This window comes from Cimex lectularius, unplaced genomic scaffold, assembly GCF_000648675.2.
Source record: "Cimex lectularius strain Harlan isolate CLEC.00 unplaced genomic scaffold, Clec_2.1 scaffold141, whole genome shotgun sequence".
NCBI lineage: Eukaryota > Metazoa > Arthropoda > Insecta > Hemiptera > Cimicidae > Cimex > Cimex lectularius.
In genome coordinates, this window is record NW_019392838.1 from 333,706 (window position 1) to 359,371 (window position 25,666).

The window sequence follows — 25,666 nt, forward strand, 5'->3', positions numbered from 1 at the left end:
TTGGCACATTTTCGGTTCAAAGGTCATCACAAGTTGTTCCTCGAGCTTCTCCATTTCATTTAAGTTCATAATTTTTGCCCAGGATTCTGATTTCCAAATTTGCCTTTTTCATCTTCTACAGAAAGTTTTCATTATCTCTTTATGATCTCATTATATCTTTCCAAATTTTTAAAAAATAAATAATTAGGTTTTAGAATTATAATTCACTACCATCCATCAACCGTATCTAAATAAATTTACACTTTTGAATGTTGAAAAATTAGTAAATGCTGAATAATTTAGAGTTGTTAAATTTTGAGAGATACACCTTTTGCCTAGACCAAGACATGGCAACCTGTGGCATTAAATGTTAAACTCTTTGAACATTAGAAAATTTTGGGACCTTTTTTTGTGGAAGAAATCATCAAAATTTGCTAAACTCCAAAGAATCACAATTAAAGGCTAATGAATACATCCTCACATTGTTTATTAGTAATATCAATAAAAAGTATATAAAATATAACTCAATTCTTTGATTAAATTATGAAAATGGAAAAATAACAGTTTTTGTTTTAAAGATTGGATTTTTTTAAAATTTGGATGAATTATCAGTTATCAATAGTAAACTTTCATATAAACAAAAATATAAAACGAAAATATGTTATCATTCAAAAATGTTTATTGTAGTCAATATTAAATAAGCACTACTCAGCATCACCTAAATAAAAAAATCAACACAAAAATAAAAATACATTAAAATAAAAATAGATGAATCTGCTATCTCAATTTAGTGTTTAAAAGAAATGTGTAGGCAGTGTAGGTTTAGGCAATTAAAAAAAAAAAAAAAAAAGATATATACGGTTTATCCTTGTTAATGGTTAAATAAATTTAACTATTTTGACAGAAAACGACGCCAGATTCATGTTAAAAGTTATTTTTGCTTAACACAACCTATGAGTTAATCAAGTTAACCTATGAGCGGTCACACTGGAATAGTTTTGTATCTCAGTGTAATTACGTGTTCACCTTTATTTGTCGTTGTTTACCTCATTGTAAATGGTTTTCTTTACATCTTGCAAAACTGAATCCCCTAACCTTGTTCATTTCTAAAAATAATCTCTGACAGATGAGATATAAGGAGTGGCAAATGGCCATCCATATAAAGTGCACAACCTCAAAGAGCAAAAATAAATTTTTTTCAATAATCTATTTCAATATTTTTCCACTATCAATTATTTATATTTATGCCATCTAATTTGTATAAGGCATTTCTTAATTTAACTGTCTTGCACAATTTACTAATGAGATTATTTTCTAATCCTATAATTTACTAACATAGCAAAAATTCAAGCAATATTCTCTGGCCTATTGGATTCATCAAAGCATTTTTCTCATAAGAACTTGCAAAAATGGCTGCAAAATTGTTTCAGACGTACCACGATCTACCAGGAGTTTCTTCTTCTCTGTTGTCCTACACCATTTGAATTCACATCAAGAGAAGGTTATTTGCTGGGATTTGGTTTCGTTAAGTCTAAACCTCTATTCTTGGAACCATTCTTCTAAACAGGAGAAATGGTCCTGTTGTTTTATGAAGGTCTGGGTTTGCTGAAAGGCTGGCAGTATTGAACATATATTTGAGAAGAACTGTCTGCATTGTATATTGCATAGAGAATGGGGCAAAAGATGCTGCCTTGTGGAACACTTGTTTTTATTGATTATGTATACCAGGACATTTTGAGAACTGGCAACGTGTCTTTTAATTAAACCTCTGGTGTGCCAGCATGCTTCCATCAAAGAAATTCATTTCGATGAAGGTCACTAGTGGGCCGGGTTTGCTGAAAGGATGGCGGTATCGATAGCATATGTGAGGAGTATGTCTGCAATGTATATTATTTAGAGAATGGGACCTAGGAGGCTGCCTTGGGGAACACCTATTTTGATATTTTCATTTACTTTTTATATTTATTGATTATGGATACCAGGAACTGGAATTTTACCCTGAGACCTGCAGCTTTACAGCTTATTGTACTCCTTCCTAATTCAGCTTTTGGAACTGGCACCAACACGTTTAAATTGAGCCCCAGTGTGCATGGGAGTCAGGACCGAATTAAGGTTATTGAGACCCGATCCCATTCTGGACCTTCCATTGATGAATGTCATGCCAACTTTCACTCTATCCACTGAAATCAGAAAAATCCAGAGGCGACAGTGCGAATCAAACTCTTGACAGCACGCTCTACTAGCCAAGAGTAGAGTACACCTTAACCACTCAGCTGCCTCGGTCCCCTCCACTTTGGCAAGGTAGATGATGAGTATTTGAAAGTATCAGTCAGATAGGAACTTATGACAGAAAACCACCTTAGCAGCATTCCTTCACGCAGAGAAAATGATGATGACTTTTTAAATTTACAGTTGATTTTTACTAATTTTGTGATAAAATTATTGTTATTAGTAAATGAAAATAATTTTTGCTTGCTATTCATTTCTAATATATATATATATATATATATAACTTTTGGTAACTTTGTACAGCTTGTGTTGTAACACCGGCCGTGACCGCTCGAAGGTTAAATACAAATGTAAAAATGTAATTTATTATATAATATTTTTTTAAATTTTAAATATTTAATTGACCAGTTAGAAGTGTCAATTTACTTTACCTTTGAAATGTGATTTTGAAAACAAATTCATAAGTTCAGTAATAAATAATTAACTTTTAGTCAATTGCGATATTATTCATTAAAGAAATATGGTGAAATATGAAGTTAATAATTAACCCATGTTAAATTAAATTATCTTAAAAAAATGAATTTGCATTGTTATCATATGTTCTATTGTTTAAATTTATTTTGATTGTTACAGAGTCGTTTCTTTAAAATAGTTAAACCGCCATCAAAACTGCCTTAAATAAATACTTTGCTGGCTTTTTATAATAGTTTTTTTATGCTCTATTTTTATATTTTCTATTGTGCCTCTATGCTAGTGCTAACAGAAATTGAATATTTAAACTATGAAATCCAGTAGTCTTTACAAAAATATCCGCTACCATACTATTTTACAGAAACATGGAATAACTACAGATATTCATTCATAACAATGATAAATTCAATTATATTCTAATCTAAGATTAAAAAAAAACGTATTCACTCACTAAAAAATTAGACAATTTATTTTCATTATTTACGATGAAAATTTGTAACTAAAATAGTTGCCATTTGTAATTATAAAGGGAATTTATTTATGGTAATATAAAAACTATAAACCATGAAGTGTTTGCTTTTAATTAAAAATTGATCAATAAATGTAGTTATCCATTTATCACATATGCAAATTGAGGCTACCTTTCTAAGATTTCTTCCTGGTAAGTCCAGATGACTCATCTGTTGAAATATGTAGTATCAATAATTTTATTTTGAACTAACTATTTTTAAACAATCAATAGTGGACTATAATACGTCTAACGAAATACTGCTGAGTAGAGGCATTTAGCCTTGCAGACATGCTACAAAATTAAATATTTCTCCAACAGTTTGATCTTTTTGGAGAAAATTTGATAATGTATGAGAAAACGAAGAATATTTAGTGTGGAAAAATGTGGATCAAATTTTATATATAAATTATGCAAGTTTACCTTAATGTTAGACGAGTTTAGCTTTAGTGATTTTGCTCTGTTAAAACCTCCATGTCCTCTCCTCATCGAAGACCAGACACTTCCAAACAGAGAATGATTTCTCTGAAAAGATAAATGAAAATGTTCTTTTATGTTGTGATAGATTATTACATTAATGAAATATACCCTGTGCATTGGTTCTGGATTGTCATCGAGAAGTTCTTCAAGATTTCCAGAAATGGCACGCTTCAATTCAGGACCAGCATCATGAAGAGTCCTGAGCCCTGCCTAAAAATTAATTAATTGTCAATAATAATAATAATGTTTGCGAATATAAAATTAACTTAGAGATCTACATGTTATTACTGCTCAAAAAAATATATATCATTTTGTTAATTCTTGCTCACATAAAAAGGTTATGTTTTTGTTGGAAAATTACAAAAAAAGTTAACCTTTTCGGGATTGATTTTAGAATTTTAAAATGTGTTCCAGGGCCTATATTCTCAGCTGCTCATGAGCACTGTCGATAGGTGGCCCTCAGAGGATCTGACTCGTAGAAGAAAGTTCATCCTCACCCAATAAAGATAGGTCATGCGAGGCTGACACACGAACCCTTACTTTTGGGCCAAAGCCCATCTATATGTAGAGAAAGATTGCTTGATGTATACCACCTAATTGAAGGATGGCACTCCTTGGCTTCATATAGAGAGTGTGCAGGAATGCCACCCAATGCTTGAGCACAGTAGCAAGTATTTGGGTCTCCTGTTCTGTTTTGTTGTTGTGTATTGGATAGGATTGTTTTACTGTATACAGTTCTTTATAGATATCTGGCTTTGTGTTTCTTTTGGTACATTGAGAATAATGTACTTATTAGTGTGAGTGCTGTCATCCATTTACTACCAAGGTGTCTGTTACACATTGATTCAACCTCAGCCTAATCGCTGTCGTGAGTGTCCAGCTTGAACTCTTAAAATGCAAAAAAAACATGAGAACAAAATAACTCATCACAAGTCCTAGCGAGTGTATAAGCCCAAACGAGCCAACTTGTCATGAGTCCTGAAAAGGTTAATTATGAGATTTATGTTGTCTAATGAACCTGAAATTTGGTCATTATTGATAATTTTTGTCCGCCTATTGTCACTGGGTTGGTCTATCAGACACCATTTAGACAGTTCTGACAGTCATGGACAGATCAAAATGAGCAGTAATGATAAATTTCAATTATATTGATCGCTAAAATGTTTAATGTTATTGGAAAATTGTTAATTGATTGCAATACCTGTAGGGTAACTGTGTTATGAGATTCTTTGTCACCATCTTTAAGTTCTTGTTCTTTCCTCTTTTTAAACCTTCGGAAGTAATCCTGAATGAGGAATGTGGCGTAGAATTTGCCGACTGTCACCTCATCATCAACTAAAATATTAAAATACAATTTAACTAATGAAACATTAAATAGAGTTGTATTTTCTTTCAAAAGTGAACTATGTTACAAAACATACTAGAATAATCCATTATGCCAAATCAGAAAAAAAATATTGATAAGAATAAAAATATTAATAATAAGAAAACAACCAAAGAAAAGAAAAAAAGGGATTATTGATGTTTTGCTTGTTTTGTAAACTAAATTATTTTTATATAGGCTTGAATGACCATAACAATTAAATACCTGGTAGGAAAACCAGATATTACAAATTTGAAAAAAATCATTTTTGATAAGGTTATTTTGATGGTTAAAAAAATAGGTTGTTAGTTGTTCCATTTGCTAAGAGTTGGTTGAGAATAGTCCTAAACCGAATGATTCTTGTCTTTAATCTGTGGAAAAAGGTTGTATGCTGCAAATGGTGCTAATGTATGAATGAACAGGCACTCTGAAAGATCGAGAAAGAAAGCTGACCAAGCTCACCCCAAAATGATCCAAAAAATGACAGTTAATCTTGATCTGGGATTTTCACTGAAAAGTTCTTGATGAATAATCACAGTTTCTTTTTCCCCAAACACGATGTTGCTTTTACAGCAAATGTAGAGACAGAAGAAAAAAATACGGGCGATATAATTTTTCTGTTGTTGTTTTTTTTTTTTTTTTAATTATTATTGGCCTTATGATCTTGCATATTAGCCATGGTACGAATTCTTGTGTGTTCAAATTGGGGGTTATCGGGAAAAAAGGGCCAGAGGCGACGGTGGGAATCGAACCCACGACCGCGGCGTGAGAGTCTCTCATGCTAACCACTCGGCTACCGCGGTCCCCCTCTGTTGTTGTTGGGTGTTCGAAATAAATCATCAGACATAATAGATATTGTGTTTTCAAAGAAAACTAAGAAGATTAAAAATACCAAATTTACTTGGTATAAACTAAATGCCGGTGACCCTGCCTGTATGCTAGAGAACAAGGACTTGGATTTCTGGCCAAGTTTTCCCAAACAAACCCACCAGACTATGAAAAAATCCCACTTTTGTACAATGGATCCTTAGAAATTGAAATTTTGTAATAAAAAATGCTGACGGGTATGATATAATATTTTTATGTGGAGTACAGAAAATTTCATGAAATACCACTGCATGATCTCTGAAGTTTCAAGTGATATAAAAAGTTCATTTCACATCTGTGTTACCTTTTGATTGGCTCATAATTTTTTTTTGCAATATAATGATTTTAACTGGTAAAAACACTTAAACAGTTCTCCAAAATTTGAAAACTGTAACACATTTCCCGCCAAATATACATTTATAAAACCAACTTTGTTATTTATTGTTTTTATTCAAAAGGTTGCTTCTTTTTAAAAATTCTGCCGGTTTCTTTTTTGTGTACAACCGGTAGAACCAGTCTTTTCATAAAATTGTATATATCTTGATGCAGCTTCTTAAGTAAAGTAATTCCTGTCACATAGAAGCGTTTAACATCCAACTACCCGTTGGATACCATGGACGATGGGTTAAACCACTTTACAATTCATTTCTCATGCTATAATCAATTAAAAAGCGATGAGCTCTGCTAGGATTCGAACCCAGAACTGCTAGCATGGCAACAAGTCAGACATCCTAACCACTCGGCCAGCATGGTTGCCTTGAAGTAACCTCTTTTTTATGCTTAAGAGATAGCAAGGCTGCTTTGAAATATATACAGTTTTATAAAGACAACTGGTTGTACTCTCCTACACAAAAAAGAAACTGACAAGAAATAATGTGTTTTTTTTTTTTTACTGACCGGTTGTTTAATAATTTGTTGGATTTGTGAAGAGTGGTCAATAATAATGTAGGTTAGAAAAACACCTTTTTCATTTTTTTGCCAATGTTTTGACCTTTATTCGGGTCATCTTCAGAGCCTGGGTGAATTACAAAATATATGTTGAATAGAAAAATTACACTACAGATGTAAATGTAAACTTTGAACCAAGTATTTAATACTCACATGAAGTGTGGTGATGTTCTTGTGGTGATATATTAGTGTTGTATGAAATTATCGTGAAACAGATTTATATTCTGCTGTTTTTATATGATTGTGACAGGGTGGGGGGCACGATAAATCTGGGAAATTTTCTTTGATCATAGACGGTTTTATTTAACTCAAAGGAAGTTGAGAATGGGAATTTTCTGGATTGGATTTGTAATTTGAGGTTATTCAATATTGGAATGGAAGTTAATTGTTAAGCATAAGAACAAAGGAAAGGGAAATACAAAAATATATTTTAATAATTTATTTGCTTTATGAAGTTAGTGTAGCTACAGCTGAGTCTGCATGTATTTGTTAATGCTGTGTGTGTCTCTGTTAATGTAAACCAATTCCAGAAAGTTGCGTTTTTTTTTCCAATGTTTAGTATTTGTATTTTGTCTAAATAAAAGTTGTGTTGTTTTCAACATTCAACTCAATTCTCGACTTCCTTTGAGTTAAATAAAACTGCCTACGATCAAAGAAAACTTCCCAGATTTATCGCATCCCTCACCCTGTTACAATAATATAAAAACAGCAGAATACAAATTCACATTTCACAATAATTTCACACAGCACCAATACGACACTACAAGAATAGCACCACACTTCATGTGAGTATGAAATACTTGGTTCAAAGTTTATATTTAAATCTGTATTGTAATTTTTCCAATCGATATGCTTTGTAATTCACCCAGGCACTGAAGATGACCCAAATAATGGTCGAAAAATTGGCAAAAAAATGAAAATGGTGTTTTTCTAAACTACCTCATTCTTGACCACTCCTTACAAATCCAACAAATTAAGAAATAAGATTTGTACCCAAATTGTTTTGATAAAGTTTATCTGTCATCCTTCTTTTTCTACATAACACCTAGAAAAATTATGTTTGAAATAAAATTAATATTATCATAGTGATTAATATTGGTGAAATACAGTACAGTTACAATGACTGAAGTAAAGAGACCTTAAGTCTGTATGTAAAAACCAGAAAAAAATTGATGCTTAACATTGCATCTGCTTTACAATATGCTGCAAAAATTTTCATAAAAATAATACTAAAATAAAATAATAATATTTACCACCAGGAGGAGGAACAACTTGGTCCAACAATTTAGGACTAGTCCTTTTCCAAATTTTCTTTATTACAGCACGTAATTCTGCATTAGCGTCATCAATGTTTCCCTCTGTTTTTATCCTAAGAGATGTTCGTACCACAGCAAATAGAGTGGCGTTGAATAAAACCGTACCATCACTATTCAGTGGCATATTCATCGACACTAAGCGCTGTAAAGTACATTGATTATAAATTTTTGTTTATTTTTATTGTTGTTATTTTTAGATAAAAAGTTGGCTATTTTACCTTACATGCTACCCTATGAGGACAAAGTTTTCCAAAACCTAAAGGAGGTGATATTTTACGCAGTAATGTAACTACGTCTAAATGTTTAATACGACCTTTTGCATCTGGATCGTATTCACTCCACAATCGGATAAATTCATCAAGATGATGAGGCCCAAGAATGGACCAATCTCGTGTGAGATAATCAAAATTGTCCATGATTACAGCTACAAATAAGTTGATAATCTACAAACGACATAGGGAAAGTATTTTCAGTTTCTTAATAAAATATCAGTAGGATAAAACAAAATTAATTACCAAAAAGGAACAGAGCACGTAAAATGATATAAAATATGGAAATGCTATATCAGATCCACATGTAGGGCTATTTACATCGTCTGACATTGGATCACATTTTACTTTATCAGGCCAAGCTGATGAATCAAGCATGATATCTTGCCAAGCCTCACCTATATACATCATATTTGATAGATCTCACATTTGGTATTATACAAAAATTTAAAAAAAATCTTTGTGTGAGAAGATTGTAAATAAAAAGATAATTCACCTGTGGCTGAACGAAATAAAACGAGTACAGCCTGAGGAAATGTTTGGAAATTGTTATTCCTATTTATAGATGTATCATCATCCAACGCGATTTTCCCAAACACCTATTGAAAAGAGTAACAATGAGTATGGCATCTTTGTATCTTTCAATTCTACCATACCTGCATCCCAATCACAGCATAAATGAAAAACAGCATTACAATTAGTAATGCGACATAGGGAAGGGCTTGGAATGACTTAATAAATGTCCAGAGTAATGTTCTTATGCCCTCTCCTCTACTGAGCAATTTGACAAGCCTCATGACACGAAAGAGGCGGAAAAAATTAATTGATATAAGACTAGACCCTGGCTGAATAACAAAACAAATTTTAATTCATTCAAACACTTCATTTAAAATGTATACTTTTTTTGTACTTACATTAAGTTCTGAGTAAATAATATCTATAAAACTTCCTAAAACTATAATGAAGTCAAAAACGTTCCAGGCATCACCAAAATAGTTCTGAAATATAATTATTCGTTAAAAAAAAAGAAGAAAAGAAAAGATATTTGAAAAGATTCTGAATACAAACCTTAAACCTAAATGCAGCAAGTTTAAATACAAACTCTAATGCAAATACAACGCTAAATACGATATTCAGAACATCAAGAATATTAGTGTAAAAATCGGGTTGTTTATAAAACTTCATTGCTAGAGTAATCGTATTTATCATAATTAAGGTGAATATAGTATACTCAAAGGGTTGTGAAGTCACAAACCACCAAACTTTATATTGGAATCTTTGTTTCGGTATATACCGTCTGACTGGTTTGGCTTTCAATGCAAACTCAATACAATTACGCTAAAAAAATATGTACATATGAAAAATAATTAAAAACATACAGTAATTAAACTAATTACCTGATTTTTATCGAGTTCGCAATTCTTGTATTCTTGCTCACCTTCGTTTTGGAATGTAACAATAACAAAACCAACGAATATATTTACCATGAAAAATGCTATTATAATAATGTATATTATATAATATGCAGCGACAATTGGCCTGAAGTTATGTATGGGGCCAACGTCTTCTTCATTGGAATCAATCGAGACATAAAGTAACCTGAAATAAATAATAAAAATTAAATATACAACTCAATAAAGATCGTTCAATACATATATTTGTGTACGTGTTAATGTACTGAACTACAATATGTTTTAGCTGATATTTAAATAATAAATTTTCATAACCCATATAACTGTGAAAAATAATTCAACATGGGAACAGTACTTACACACAGCAGTGTACCGTTAAGTCAAGTCCCAAGGTCTGAATTTTGAAATAAACATGGATCTTCTGTAGTATGTATTTGTTTGAAGTAATAAAAATGTTTTAAAGTGTGAAATCAGATTAAGGTCAATGTACGATGGTGCTGATGGTATTGACCCTCAATTAGATTAGTTGTATGACTTGTATATATGAAGGGTCGGGGGGAAAAATCATTTTGACAAAAATAATTTAAGGTTGTGAGGTTTACTACAATATCTAAAAGAATACGAGGTAATAACAATAACAGATTCATTTAAAAATGTATTATAAAATAAGTACGAATGGGGAAGATGATAGTAATTCTTGTGATACAGGAGAGTTTGGAGTTCAACTGCCCATTGGGTGTTGCAGACGTGGGTTCATATATCCGCACAAAAAAATGTGAGGTAGGATTAGGGTTAGGTTGGGCTGAATTTGATTGGTGCTATTGTTTGGGTTAGAGACCGGTTAGTTTGGTTGGAGTTAGCGATCAGTTAGGTTAGGTTAAGTGGGAGTATGGTTAGTGACAAGTTAGTTTATGTTAGAGTAAGGAATGAATTATGTCAGGTTAAGTTAGGGTGAGTTAGGGTTAGGATTAGCGCTAGAGATTGGGTAAGATAGGTTAGGGTTAGTGTTTTGGTAGAGTTAGGGTTTGGGGCAGGTTAGGTTACATATCCAATGGAAATTGAGCTTTATCAACTTACTATTTTAACCCTATGAATTTTTCAATATTTTACAAATAACATTTTTTCAGCATTAAAATCACATTATCAGTAACCTGTACATCATCACTTATATGTCATGTGTTAATACTGACATACTTACAAATAGGCTTTTTTTTTAAAACACCAGCCCCCCCAGACTGATATGACTTTTGCTGTTGCGAAACTTGTAATATTGAGCTGAATATGTAATCCAAAGGGAAGTTAAATTATCAAAATACCTCAGTAATTGTATCATAAATATATGTCGTGTGTTTATACCCAACATACTTACAAATGTTTTTTTTTCTAAAAAAAAGTGGTATAATACTTACTCAAAAATATTACATTTTCAATATTCAATAATTCACATTCATATTCAGTTCAATATTCAAAAATACATGGTTGATATAACCTCTGCTGTTGCAAACTTCTGTTTAAAAAAAAAGTTACATTTCTTCATGAAGATAAGAGATGACTTTGTCTTCATCTTGCAGAATTTGTATCAACCCAACCAAGCCTAAATTATCGCTACTATAAAGTGTGTGGGAGCATTTTAGTCAGTTGCTATAAATTTTACATGACAAAAAACTTTTTTTTCTGTTTAATGAGTGAAAGTGTGATATATGTTTAGGTACAAAAACATTCACATTTGTGGTAGCCTAATTTTGTTTGGATGGACTGATAAGACTCAAATTTAAACCACAGACTGCCAACAAATCAAGATTAGGCGATTCATGACTTGCCACCCATTTAGAATTATAAATAAATAACATATTTAATGTGCACTTATATATTATTTACCCAGGCCAGCCTTCGAAGGTAGACACAGTAAATAGGGTCAGCATAGCTTCAGCAACATTGTCGAAATGGAATCTGTTTTGCATCCATTCTCTTTCCAATATTGTAGGCCTGTTGATATCTCCTCCTTCATATTCAATGTATGAACCTCTGAAAGGATTTTTTGTTTTTAACTGTATTCGATACATTTATTTGTGAGATACTTGTAGTAAGTTTACAATTATGTTCTAAAATGAAGCATAACTGCCCTGATATGTATTTTTTTAAAATTCCTAGTTTATATTGTAGAAACAATATTAACAAAACAATCTGTGCTAAATGTAGTGTACGACTGTTGTAGACTAGCACAAAAATGCAAATAATAATTGAAATATATAATTATAAAACAATAGTAAAAGGAAAACTAACCTGCATTCTAATTCTGTCATTTTTGAACCATCGTTACATTGATGGAATTTACCCTGAAAATACAAAAATATAGAAAATAACAGACCAGGTAGAAAGTGGATTCTCGAAATGTAATATAATGCAAAAAAAGTCCTTGGACTAACAAAATGCCAGTTAATTTTTATTTATTTAAAAAAATTGTTTTACAGAAATTATTTGTCTTTTCCAGTATTAATGTGGCCAAGTCCTTAAAAAATGGGACAATATGGGTATATTTTGCAATAAATTTGTATTAATTTGATGAACATTTATCCAATCTGATGTCTCTCTGGTAACTCAAAACTATAAAAATTTGTGTAGATGTAAATATAATTTATTAGTTTATTTTGATAGGAAGATGCCAAAGTAAAAGTGTACATCTTGAAAATAAATAATTAAGGAATACATTTCTAAGGTTCGTTTAAACTTCGAGCGGCTGCGCTTTGTACCCCAGAGCTTTGCTTTTAACCACGAGTACATAAACTAAAACTTAGCTTTGTTCTTTTCTAAAAAATAAGCTATAATAAAAGAATGGACAGGTGATGGTTGGCATGTTAGAACACAATCAAGCCTCAAAGAAAAACCCATCCTTGAGATACAAAATTTTTTCTGTTATGTTTTAATTTATCTGTCTTACATAGTTTGCTTATAAGATTATTTTCTAATCCTGGGAGAAGTTAATTGATGGGGAAAAATGAACTCACAAAAGTGGAAGAGAAAATGTTTCAAAATTTTGCATCTTGCCATGAGCTGTAGGAAGTTTCTTCTTATCCCCAGATATCTTACATTTGATGATTGAATTCACGTGAAGACATTGATTTGTCAATAACTGTAAGCAGTGTTACAAGATACAAGTACATACAAGTGAATATATGATTGATGAAATATAGTATCAAGATACTAAGTTTTATGCGCACAGACACTCTACACCGAAATGTATGTAAGGATTCATCTTTCTACTGACCCTTATCATCCTTTTACTTCATCATATTATAGTGATTGAAACTTCCAACAAGAATCTAACAGACAATTGGTATTTATGACAAAAATATTGTTTGTTTTTTGAAAAAAAAATTTGTACACTTAATTATTGATAAATTATTGTAATCAGCAAATAAAAACATTTTTCTATGTTTAACATTTGTTTCCTATTCATTTTGTAAATAATAACCCTACAGCAATATACAAATGGGCTGGGGGTAACTAACCTAACCAAACTTAAACTGTCCCTAACTCCAACCAACTAACCTGTCTCTAACACTAACCAAATTCAACTCAACTTAACCTAACCTAACCTTAAACGTTTTTACAAAGTTATTTCAACTACGAAGTTATATGAACTGTAGGGGTGTCAGTGTTTTTGAAAAAATGTAAGTAGGTCGGAACCTTTATCTTAGTCGCTATGTTAACACCATAACCGTTGCAGCCACCGACGTCCCCAAATTCTTACTTTTTTAATTTTAGAATTGTTTTTGAAAGATTGTTCAATACAATTAAACACATTTGTATTATCTAACAGCACACCAGCCAAACAACAATAACAATTTTTCATTGTTTAATTTATTTTGTAAAGCATATAGTCAGTTTCTGTAGACATTTGTCTATGTGTAACGTTTATTTCTAATGCATTTTGTTAATAATAAACCTACAGAAATATAAATAACTTAAAAAACAAATGAGCTGGGGTAACTTTGTTCCTCACGCAACCTCTCGAAGGTTTTAAGATGGTATTTTATTTTAGTATGTAATAAGTCACAATAAATAAATACTGGATGACAAATATTCTGAAAACCAATTGTTGAAGTATGTTAAAACAAAATCCAAAATGTCCAAATCTAAAATATTTCATAATAAATTAAATTCTATATGAAATTTTATACAGTCTCATAATTTTCAATAAATAACTTTATTAAATAAGATTTACATAAAAATATACACTCATGCAACATGCATAGCGTTGTACTTCAATGGGGTGTTAAGTATTTCTGTTTTGTATGGTTTGTCTGGAAGTATTATACGAATATTAGTATATATCTTAAGCAAAAAAAAAATTAAATTTATTTACAATACATAAATTACAAATTTTGAAATAGGTTATAAAAACCCTTTTGACACTTACCATTACATTACACTAAACAGAAGAAATACTAGTAAATAAAAACATGCATAATATATAACAAAATATTGGTACTGGAAAGATTAGGATTGCATACACAATTGAGCTGCACTGTAATTATAAACAATTTTGAGGCAAGGCAAAAACTTAAAAATTATTACAATATTTTTAAAATATCCTGGTGATGGTAAAAAAAACTTCAATGCATGCTAACAATATAAACACTTAATTAACAGCAAGGTTTTTACCTATTCCTACCGTTAAAATGACTAATTTTATATCTGGCAGAACACTCACAATGTAATAAATATGGAATAAGCAGTGTAGTTTAGTTACATTTAATATTTTCTGCAAACCTTCTGTCTCACCACAGGGTAAAGATTTTAAAAATAAGCAAGTTCCAAGATATTTTTTTCCATTGTAACAGAAATCTTTTTGTAAAGTTCGTAATAGAGGAAAGGAAGCTTATATAGAGGAACAGGAGAGCATGAAGCCTATCGGGGCATTAAAATTGTAGTCTTTAAGCCAGCTAACTACTTAAAAGTATGCTTAGCTTTGAAAAGTAACAGTGGATGTTTTAATGTTGAGATAAACCTCCAAGGGAAAGCCTGCATAGTGACAGTAGTCACATTCTTTCCAAAATCAACAATAAAACAGTAAAAAGTTTGTTCGCATCAATTTTCTTCTTGTATATTTGTATTAATTAACAACTTTTAGAACTGAGTTTATTGGCTTATCCTAATGCAATTATTAAATATTAAAAAAAATAACATATACATTATATGTTCTCTAACTGGTTGAAAGTAAAATCATTTATATCGTCTGTTTGGATATAAAATTAACATTCTTAACTCAGGAAAAAAGAAGGTATTTTACTCAGTCATACCCATCACAGCCAATAACGATAATTTTAACAACTATAACTAAAATGCAATATTTAAATAAGTTATAATATTTAATGGACAATTTTTTTCAACAATAAACAAAGCAGTATAACATAATCATCTAGAAGAATAAATTGTACAATAAAATAAGTAGAATTGTTTAATAAAAAAAAGTAGAACTTTCTTGTTTAATAAAATTTTAATATAATCATAAACTGTCCCAAGTAGATAATTAAAAAAAAGGAAAAAACTGAATAATAAACATATTTAAAATGTTCCTTCCTTAAATTAATTTTCAAAAATTATACAAAAAATAAAACACATTTAAAAAAGGAAAGAAAATTTAATACTGGACTTATTAACAAAGTAAAAAGAAAATTGACGAAAAATTTAGGAAAACGTGTCTTCAATAAAATATACCAACATTTTATGCAAACGCATATAATACCAAATGTTCAGTTAATATTTGATGTATTAAAATCTTATGACTATGTTACAAACAGTTTCGGGCAAATCTTAGAACCGATACATGGTTTTACCTAATAGTGTTCAAATTAAGATCCAATTGTGGTTAAAGGGCAATTGTAAGCCAAAAATTTGTAATAAAAATAACTAAAGCTTGTTTTCATTGTGGACTGCAGGAAAACGAGTTTGTTTTACTTAAAATACTATAAACCTAAATGAAAACTCCATAGTATTTTGTTATGAACAATTAATATTTTGTATTAAGAGCTGTAGAAGTGTTATTTTTTACCATTTAAAGAAGTGTAAGTAGGTAACATAATCCAGGTAATATCGCACATATATATATTTTTTAATGTTCATTTTAACTAACATGTCTAATGCTATTTACATGAATTTAGTCTGTATTTCATATTATGTAGTTAAAATTTGTGTTGTGTGTTAGTATTAATCACTGTTCTATTGAAAAAGTTTGGTTAATAATTGTTTTATCACTGAAAATTGTGTTATTTGAACTTAAAGACAGTATATAAAGTGAAACCACATCTACTACTATGCGTATTTACGGCCATGCATATTTTCCAGTGAGAAAAGTACGAAAAAAGAAAAGAGTGCTTAAGCAATTTGCCAGCCGTTTAACTGTAACTCATTTCAAATAATAAAGTTAAAAAATTATCTAAATACTATTCAAAATGAGTTGAAAATCTAATGATTTGATAAATAAGCGGTCGTGCACAAATTTACAGAAGAAGGCGGATAGAGTGAAAGAGATAGATAATTGATGAGAAAAAGACATAATAACATGAGATAAGAGAAATTTGTTTTTTGACCATTAAGAAATGCCCAGTTACCTTAAAAAGTTGGACTCCTATGACAGCAAACATGAATTGGAGTAGATATGTTACCAGCATGATATTTCCTATGGTCTTTATCGCAACTATCACGCATTTGACTACGTACTACAAACAAGGAAAGAAACATCCGGGAAAGAATGGATTGGAAAAACAAATCTAATTCTGTAGAACTATAGCTAACATTAAATAGTTAAAGTTTTATAACCATTATTTTTCTGGAGTTTTTTTTTTTAATGCACCTTAATAGGTGAAACTGACAAAAATTGTATAAAACAAATGCATAATAATTGAATATGTCAACTTATATTTCAACCATTTCTAAGCAGAATGATCAATTCCACATAAGTGAAGTGAATTTGTACAATTTTCTTACCAGAGTAACTAAATGAGATCAAGATTAACAAATTATTTCTATGAATTTAAGCTTTGTCTTGCAGGGTTTGCCATTAAAATGATCTTAATACAATGAACAACTTTTAATGGCTTTAGAAAAACCAACTCCTTAAAAACAAAAAATGGAATATGTTAATAGAGAAAATAAGAGTTTTGTATTTTTGAAAAAAAAATCATTAAAATAAAATGCTCAAGTAATTATTCTGTTTTCAATAACAAAAACATACTTCTATATTTTAAGTAATGTTTAAATCTTTAAATATGTTACCATGTTGTACTTTTAAACGTCACAATGACACATTATTCTTCAAGCCTATTTTACTATTGCAACAAGAAATTTTTGTTGCAATGCAAACTAAAAAACAATTTCTTTGGAAGAAGATTAAATTTTTTCTTACAGGGGAATTTAAGATTATTGATCACTCTCCGATTGCCAACTTACTGAATAATAAATGTTTGTTTTTAACGTATAAATTATTATTGTTTACATTTGTATTGATTATTGGTCAAGGAGTCGGCCAGGGAAGAAGAAGAAATCAGTTTTTTATATAAAACGTTGTAATTCTTGATATTTTGTCCCAATGTAAAAGTAACGGATGTGAAATGCATTTTTCAATTTCGTTGTTTTTTTGTGGCACTATACAAGGCATACCTTACGGTAAAATTTCGATTCTCAATGGCATCCGGAAGGCTGGATCAACTATGCCATTTTTATAAATTTCTACTATTGTTATTATTATTACTATTCATGCTAAGAAACAAATAATCGTATTCGAAAGTTATGTTTTTTAAGATTACCTGAGGTTGTAGTAACATTACCAATTAAAACCTCGGCATAGTTGCCTACTTGAGTTGTAGTAATGTTACCAACTAAAACCTCAGCATAGTTGCCTACTTGAGTTGGTAGTAATATTACCAACTAAAACCTCGGCATAGTTGCCTACTTGATTTGGTAGTAATGTTACCAACTAAAACCTCGGCATAGTTGCCTACTTGAGTTGGTAGTAATATTACCAACTAAAACCTCGGCATAGTTGCCTACTTGGTTTGGTAGTAATGTTACCAACTAAAACCTCGGCATAGTTGCCTACTTGAGTTGGTAGTAATGTTACCAACTAAAACCTTGGCATAATTGCCTACCTGAGATGATAGTAATGTTATCAACTAAAACCTCGGCATAATTGACTACCTGAGATGATAGTAATGTTATCAACTAAAACCTTGGTATAATTGCCTATTAGTTTCATTTTAAAACAAAAATGCTCTGCAATTAAATTAAGTGTAAACTAGCGAATCCAATGGAAAAGTGCACATTACATATCATCCTTTCAATTTAGTGATTCTGCAAACCTCTATATATTTAATTTTATTTATAAGTTTTTAAATTATTTAAATGATGTCAATGACATTATATAACAGTTGTGCACATTATGAGGCTTAGGTATAATTTGTGCGCATTCTTTTAGCGAGTGTGATGAGAAGAATCATAAAACTTTTGTTCCAGCAGCAATTGTTGTTTTTAAGATATCAAAAATTACAATGTTTTATATATATAATATTTCCTTTTCCCTGGCTGTCTCCTTGACCAATAATCAACAAAAATTCAAAAATTGAATTTAACACGGCTGGTAAAAAACAAATTATTATGAATTATTTCAAAAAATATGGTTTGTAGAGTGAGTTTCTTTTATGGAACTTAACAACAACCAGTTATTGTTTTTATTTCAACAAATGTGTATATTTCAAGAATGAATAGACATTTTTCCAGACTCAGGGTAGGTCATCGCTGAGGAGGGGTTGTGGTAGTCCAAAACACAATTTTTGAAATGAAACCAATAACTGGCTGTTAAGTTCTCTAAAAGAAACCAGATGTACAATTACATGAACAACTTTTAAGTCAAAAACTCAAAACTTACAACAATTTATTACAGTTTGTCTTCTATATAATTCAGTGTGTTCTTGCAGCAAAGAAATTTATACTTTTATACAAGTACATTTATATAATAATAATAAAAATTCAAACAATTTTCAAACAAACTTTAAAAACCAATTTGCCTCATTAATTGTAAATTTTTAGCTTAATACTATTTTTTTTATTATTATTTCTTGTCTTTTGATTCTTTAAAATTATTTGCGAAAAACGAATTGAATGTCTAAAAATTTCATACACCATAAAAATCTACGTTTTGAATACATCAAAGCCTAATGTTACTTTGAATATGGATAGTATATAAAAATATGTATTACAGTACTCATCACAATATTTTTTTTTACATATGTATTTTATCCTTTTTCTTAACATACAGTATAAATATCTTAATACTGCATACTTTTCAGCAGGCGAATCACTTAACAGGGCTGTAATGTTGTGTTATATACCTCGATGTACTGACTGATATCAGAATTATATAAATTAAAAGATACATTGTAATAATTAAAAAAATCACCTTAAGAAAGTATTATTAAACAGTTTGATGAAATAAATACAATTTAATAATAATAAAAGACAACATTTTTGACAATTTATAGTAAATAATATGTAAGAAGTGTCTTTGAGAGTCAATATACTAAATGTTTGCATGTGAATGGAGCTTTCTTTTTAACAAATATAAACTTGCCATCATCATTAATTTTTTGTACTCCCTATTTACCTATGTGCCAGCAACATTATATCACTTATTATTATTTTTCTTTACATTCATACTTCTTTACTTATGCACCACAATTAATTATTGCACAATAGTAATGCACAGTAAAACAAGAGAAAGCTATGGATGTGGGATCACCGATTTTAATGAAACTTTTTTTGGTGATACTAGATCAAATATTTAACATCAGTACAGGCATTCTTGCCAATAGGCCCTAGCAGCCAAGAAATATTTTTTAAAAATAATTTACCTATGGTTTTCTTTGTTGTGCATATATTTCAGGCTTATTATATGCCAGTCATTTTTTTAAATTTTACATATTAAATGAGATTAGATATAAAATATATAAATAGGTATAAAATGTCAGAAAAACAGAAGCATCCAGTAAAAAATCTGGAGCAAGGTGACAATGGTAACTTCTAGACTTTAGACAGTGTTGTTACCAGTCCGAAAAATAAGGATATCAACAAAAACTCCTGAAACTGTTTATTTTATATTTCTGGTTCTAATTTATTTACAGAGGCCAAGTTTATGCCATTACATTTAGTTTATAGCGTTCTAAATTTTTGCACTTCCTGAAGATCGACAGAGATGCGTTAAAGCTATAGAAAAAAATATCTAAAGCATGTGGAAGAGAAGAAAAATAAAAATAAAATATTTTTTGATCTTCTCGAAAATTTGTTTTGGGGTTCAGAATATCAACTTTATTTCTTACTAACAAAAGGCTGAATAAATATCCCCCCCACAATTAATAGCCTTGATATAAATGTACAGGAAAGGCAGAAAACATAATTAAAAATTCTCTCTCTTCTTAATTCTCTAAAAATTATCAGATGACTTAATTTTTTCTCAGCTCCTATAGCCGGCCAATTGACAAGAATCCTGAGACAAGGGACTAACATTTTATGACCTAGTCACCAAAAAAGGTTTAGTTAAAATCTGTTATCTTAAGTCTGTATACTTCCCTTGTTAGTAAGATACAAATAATTCATAATATAGGTGTTATCTAATGTCTAGTATTACAATTTGGAGCCATAGTAATTTCCTAATTGTACTATTTCAATATGTGTTTGGTTAAAAAAAAAGTGATATTTCAGAATTGAATTTTACATATAATCATGCTGTAGCTTAAAACCACTTGTCACGTGTGCATAGAATGCTTTTTTCAACTGGCCATTTATGTACACTCAATTTAATATTCAAACGTATACAAGACAAACTTGTTATGTTCTTGGTGCATTTTAGGCGGTTTGTTGAAAACGTGAATAATTTATAAAAAGCAGTGCGTAATTGTGTTTGAAAAATAAATTGCTTTCACCTGGTTACAACTATTGGGCATTGACAGAAAAAAAAAACTTATTTTCATTTTTTTCAAGTCATAGAAATTATATGGAATTCACTGTAGTCTAAAACCCAATGGGGATTTAACAATTTGATATTGAATTTATTTACATTTTTTCACTGTTATAGTATAAAAAGAAATGGTTAAAAGCTGGTTGCATGAAAGTTTTGTTAGATAGCTCAACAGTACAGCCAAATTGTGAGATTTTTGTTTTTGTTTTAAACAAATGGCTGCTAAGCTGTAACAAAAGATGTTAAATAATTTGGGCTATAAAAAGACATTTGATTTCTCTAGGCACTAAGTAAAAATTAAATTGATACCTAACAAATTAATGATTGACAAAACTGTATTTACATTCAAGTTCTTAGTAATATTTCTTTTAAATTGGTTGTATTAGACAACTTTTATAAACTCTGTATACAACTTTTAAAAAAACAATTGAACAAAACCCCTATAATAATGAGATTTTAAAAATACATTTGTACACTAACAAATGTGTATGAAGGTACATAAGAATGTAAAAAAAACTTATAACGCATGTACTGAATATGTAATTCTTACCAAAATTTCAATAGAAACTTAAAACAAAACCAAAACCATAAACTCACTCCAAACCAAACAAGCCAAAAGTAGAGCAGTAATATTAGTTAGTGTTTAGAATAGTGACAATGAGTTTATGTTGATGATAAATAGTCAAATTTCTATTAGTGAGGATATAATTAATATTGGAAGTGTTTAACTAAAAATGTATCTGAAAATTTGTTGCATCCTCTGTTTTATTTTTGTCTCCATTTATACGTTTAACATTGAAACTTCAAGAAAGGCAAAATGTAAAAACCCGGTATGGTAGAAATAAACATTTGTGTATAATACATTAGTTTAATAGGGGAAGGGATTTCTATGTCTACATTGGATGTACTGGTGATACTAATCCTGTTTTGAAGAAAAAAATTAATCATAAGACTATTGACTCATGGTTTTTTTTAAGTAAAAGAAAAAAAATTCACAAATCTATTAATGTATTAATATCTTCCGTATTGGTATTCAAAGTTAAAAAGCAATAACAATATTGTTGAAAGGGTTTGTCAATATAGAAATAGTTGTATCCACTCTGGAATTTAGTGTTGAGGAAGGGCAAAACAGAAGAGATGAGCAGAAATGCATGGCAAAATTTTTGTGGTGGTTTGCACAGGTGGGGGCGCAGGCGTTCAGCCCTACCTTGAACAATTGAACTCCTATTACGGCAAACATGAACTGGAGAAGGCACGTTACCAGCACAATGTTCCCAATAGTTTTTACTGCGACTATCACACACTGCACTACATGCTAAACATTACATGATGGGCCAACATTAATCATCTTCTGAAAACTTGAAATTGTAATAAAAACAAAAAGTAAATTATAAAATACATTTCAATGATGATAGAGGTGTTCATTGGCTGAGATTATCTTTAAAAAAAATCAACATTCACATTCGAAGCATCCTCAATAACGTACAGTCAAAGCTTCACATCGATTGCGTTTATCTTGAACACATCTAAGTACTGAGTAGTACTTTATCCTTTCCTTATTTTTATACTTTATTAAAATTCACCAAAATTTGATATCCTTTTGTATGTCGGGCAAACATTACAAAGAGAAAACTTTCCAATTCTTTACAATAAGTGAGAAAGAACTTATAAAAAAAGTTATAATAATTCTATAAAATGAGTAATTATGTTATACAAAGTTAAGAGAAGAGTTAAAAATAATATTTCTTTGATGTTTCTTTGATACAAGTATGTGGTATAAAACAAATATTTAAAAACCGAGTGTTTTAAAAAAATGTTTAAAGTACCTACTTTGCTATTAAATACCATAAATATCAACCATGGCCGTGCAATATCATAGCAGGTCTTTATAAATATAAAACCCACACTTTATTTTCTGCTTTTTTGATTATGTTGCCAATTGTGGTATCATTCAAACTTAAGAATATTTTCACTTTTGTATCCTTTTACTTTCCAAATTGACAAGAAAAAACGGCATATTTGCTATTTTAAATAATCGTGCTAAATGAAAATTTACATGATTGATAATTGTAGTACTGCACTTAATGACTGGAATTCATAATACACTGACAGGCAAAAAATTCTGCCCACTTGATGTTCATCATTTTCGACTCCAGGAAGTTCGAGGAGTACAAACCTCCTAAAGAACGGTTCAAAGAACGTTAACTGATGTATTATTGGCTTTTTCCGTCAGAGCTGGATTGACCACAATAGTCAGTAAGGATGAGTCTCAATGATCTCAAAATGGGTCGTTTAGAATTGGTTGTTGTTTTGTGAATTTTGGAAATTTTGGAATCACATGTATTACCACCATTCTCAATGATATCAACGATTATCTGATTTGTATTTCCTATTGCCCATCCACATGTTGTTTGCATAGCCCAAACCCTTCTGGAAGACAACAACATTACTGTTTTCACCTGGCCAGCCCATTTTCCTCTCTTAAATCTCATCAGACAGGGGGATATGCTCAGGAGAAGAGTAAGAGCGCGTGCAACCTTTCCTGATACACTTTAGAATCTTGAAAGGGGGTCATGAAGAATGGATTAATGGCCATGGCGTCTTCTATTAACAAGAGGATGAACGTGATATTAGAAAGCTAAAAATGTAGAAAAAACATGGCACTTTCCACTTGCATATTTTTTCTGATTTGTTAAAAAAAAATGTTGGGTATGTAACCTTACCATAATTCTATCCTGCCTAACCTAACTTAACCCCATCCCTAGCCTAATGCAATCTGTCTCTAACCCTAGCTAACCTAATGAAACCATTTTAATTTTCTGAGCAATTATTGTTTTTCTTTTTGAAACGAAATATACTCAATTATTAAAGTAGAAAAACTTTGTAAATTTAAAACAAAATAGATATAAAAAATTATCAACAAAGAACAATATTTACAAGTGGGAGAGACATTTTGCATGTCAGTGTAGCATAGTGTTTTCACGATCTGAATCTGTATATATAACAATAAACAGTTGTGATGAATCTGTTTCAATTGGATTTTTTTTTTTTTAATTGGTCTTATGCTTTAAGTATTGGACAGATTCCATATATATTTTTTTTGTAAGAGGGAAGTGGGAAAGAAAATTCCAGAGGCGACAGTGGAAATCAAATTCAGGACCGCGGCTACGAGCCAAGAGACTTTCACACTGACCAGTCTGCCACTGTGGTCCCCCAGTTGTAAATTTCATTGATATAGCAACAATTCATAATTAAACAGAAACAAAAGTATGCATATAAAATCTTGCTTTTTAAAATATAAATTTGATATTGAGCTTCAATAAATGCATCACTGTTGATCGCAATGTGGTCTCAAACAAATTCTGACGACGAGTAAACTTTTCAATGCAACAAATATTCCTTAAATCTAGCTGCTGAGTTTAATTATTTATATGGACTTCAATAGTAATTACATCTTAATGTTTAGAAAACGTAGAACATTCTATTTTATTATGAATTTAATGATTCATAAATCTTTAATTATGTCTAATGCTTAGTGTTGTTTTTTCAGAATATAACATCACGATTGCACATTATATGTGCTATTAATATACAAAAACGTTTAAACATTCAAAAAAGTGCTATTTAAAATTAAAGGCAAAGAATGTCGCAGTAGAATGAATTAAGTGGTAATAATATCCTTTTATAAATGAACTGATCATTTGTTATCATTTAGTAAATCTACATGTGTTTAATGATTGAATTTATAACAGTATAAAGAAATTTACAAAAAATTGTATACATATAAAAGACTAAGAAAACAAAGATAATGAAAAATAGATTAGTGTTGTCTCTACTTTTTAATCCTTGATGCCACAGGTTGCTATGTCTAGGTCACAGATGCAATTTACTCAACAAGTCAAACCCAATTATTCAATATTTACTATTTTTTTTAACTAACTTATACTGGCATATCCCAAGATTTTATAAATCCAAATAATATGATTTTTTTGTAAAAGTGATTTGACCCACGTCCAGAACACCCGACGGGTAGTCGGATGTTAAGTCTGTATGACAGGAATTGCTTTACTCACTAGTACTTTCTATTATTTGTCTTTCTACAAATGGAAAAGAGTTAGAAAAACTTACTAATCCACTGCAAAAAGACAATTTGGACAATGGTCATTTGAACTTTCGAGCGCCACAGATACTTCTCACACACTTACTAACAGAAATGATGAACTTACACGAAACTGAAAGCAGAAACTTGAGGGACAACATATTGCGACTTTGAAAATATTGTTTGAGATTTACATTGGCGTCTGGCTAGTGCAAAACCGATTAAAATTAGCTATTAAATAACCTGTATAACAACAGACCTGTGGCACTGAGGATTAATATTCGTTGAGACATTTACCTATAAGGACAGGTAATATCATTAAAATAAGAGAAATTCTGACTTGTGACGATACCTTCCTATTTAATGTGCTTATTTATCGATGTGACATTAGAAAAAAAATTAATTAAAATTTCAGCCTGTAAAATAAATCTGTATGCATTTATTAATTAAAAATAGTTCAAAACAATTCAATGTTACAAGTCGTAATGATTGAAAAATATTTATCATTAATTATTTGACCTGTCTGTACAATCTTATTGCAGTAGTTGTTCCAGTATAAGTTTATGCTAATCAATGCTGCATGTAAAATTTAAAATATACTTACTTTCAATCCTTTAGCTCGATTAATTGCACGCAGTGGGCGCAACACTCTGAGCACTCTTAAAATCTTTACAACAGAAATCGCTCCTGAACTGAAAATTTGGTTGGTTTATT

General features: G+C 30.3%; 1 protein-coding gene across 4 annotated transcripts in view; it reads right to left on the reverse strand.

Moving 5' to 3' along the window:
- The window catches only part of LOC106672043 (muscle calcium channel subunit alpha-1), a 112,133-nt gene that overhangs the window by 12,925 nt on the left and 73,542 nt on the right, over positions 1-25,666 (reverse strand). The window contains exons 22-37 of one of the 4 annotated variants that reach the window (XM_014403141.2): positions 25,557-25,644; positions 22,061-22,168; positions 12,126-12,178; positions 11,721-11,867; positions 9,828-10,029; positions 9,499-9,768; positions 9,345-9,428; positions 9,087-9,275; positions 8,927-9,029; positions 8,677-8,828; positions 8,380-8,604; positions 8,099-8,303; positions 4,869-5,002; positions 3,776-3,877; positions 3,611-3,712; positions 3,321-3,359 (exon numbers count right to left, since the gene is read on the reverse strand). In XM_014403141.2, coding sequence (XP_014258627.1) covers positions 3,321-3,359; positions 3,611-3,712; positions 3,776-3,877; positions 4,869-5,002; positions 8,099-8,303; positions 8,380-8,604; positions 8,677-8,828; positions 8,927-9,029; positions 9,087-9,275; positions 9,345-9,428; positions 9,499-9,768; positions 9,828-10,029; positions 11,721-11,867; positions 12,126-12,178; positions 22,061-22,168; positions 25,557-25,644 — 2,203 coding nt within the window. Of the gene's footprint in view, positions 1-3,320; positions 3,360-3,610; positions 3,713-3,775; positions 3,878-4,868; positions 5,003-8,098; positions 8,304-8,379; positions 8,605-8,676; positions 8,829-8,926; positions 9,030-9,086; positions 9,276-9,344; positions 9,429-9,498; positions 9,769-9,827; positions 10,030-11,720; positions 11,868-12,125; positions 12,179-16,456; positions 16,565-22,060; positions 22,169-25,556; positions 25,645-25,666 lie in introns of all 4 variants that reach the window. The other 3 variants (XM_024228616.1, XM_014403159.2, XM_014403150.2) reach the window with 3 other exon arrangements.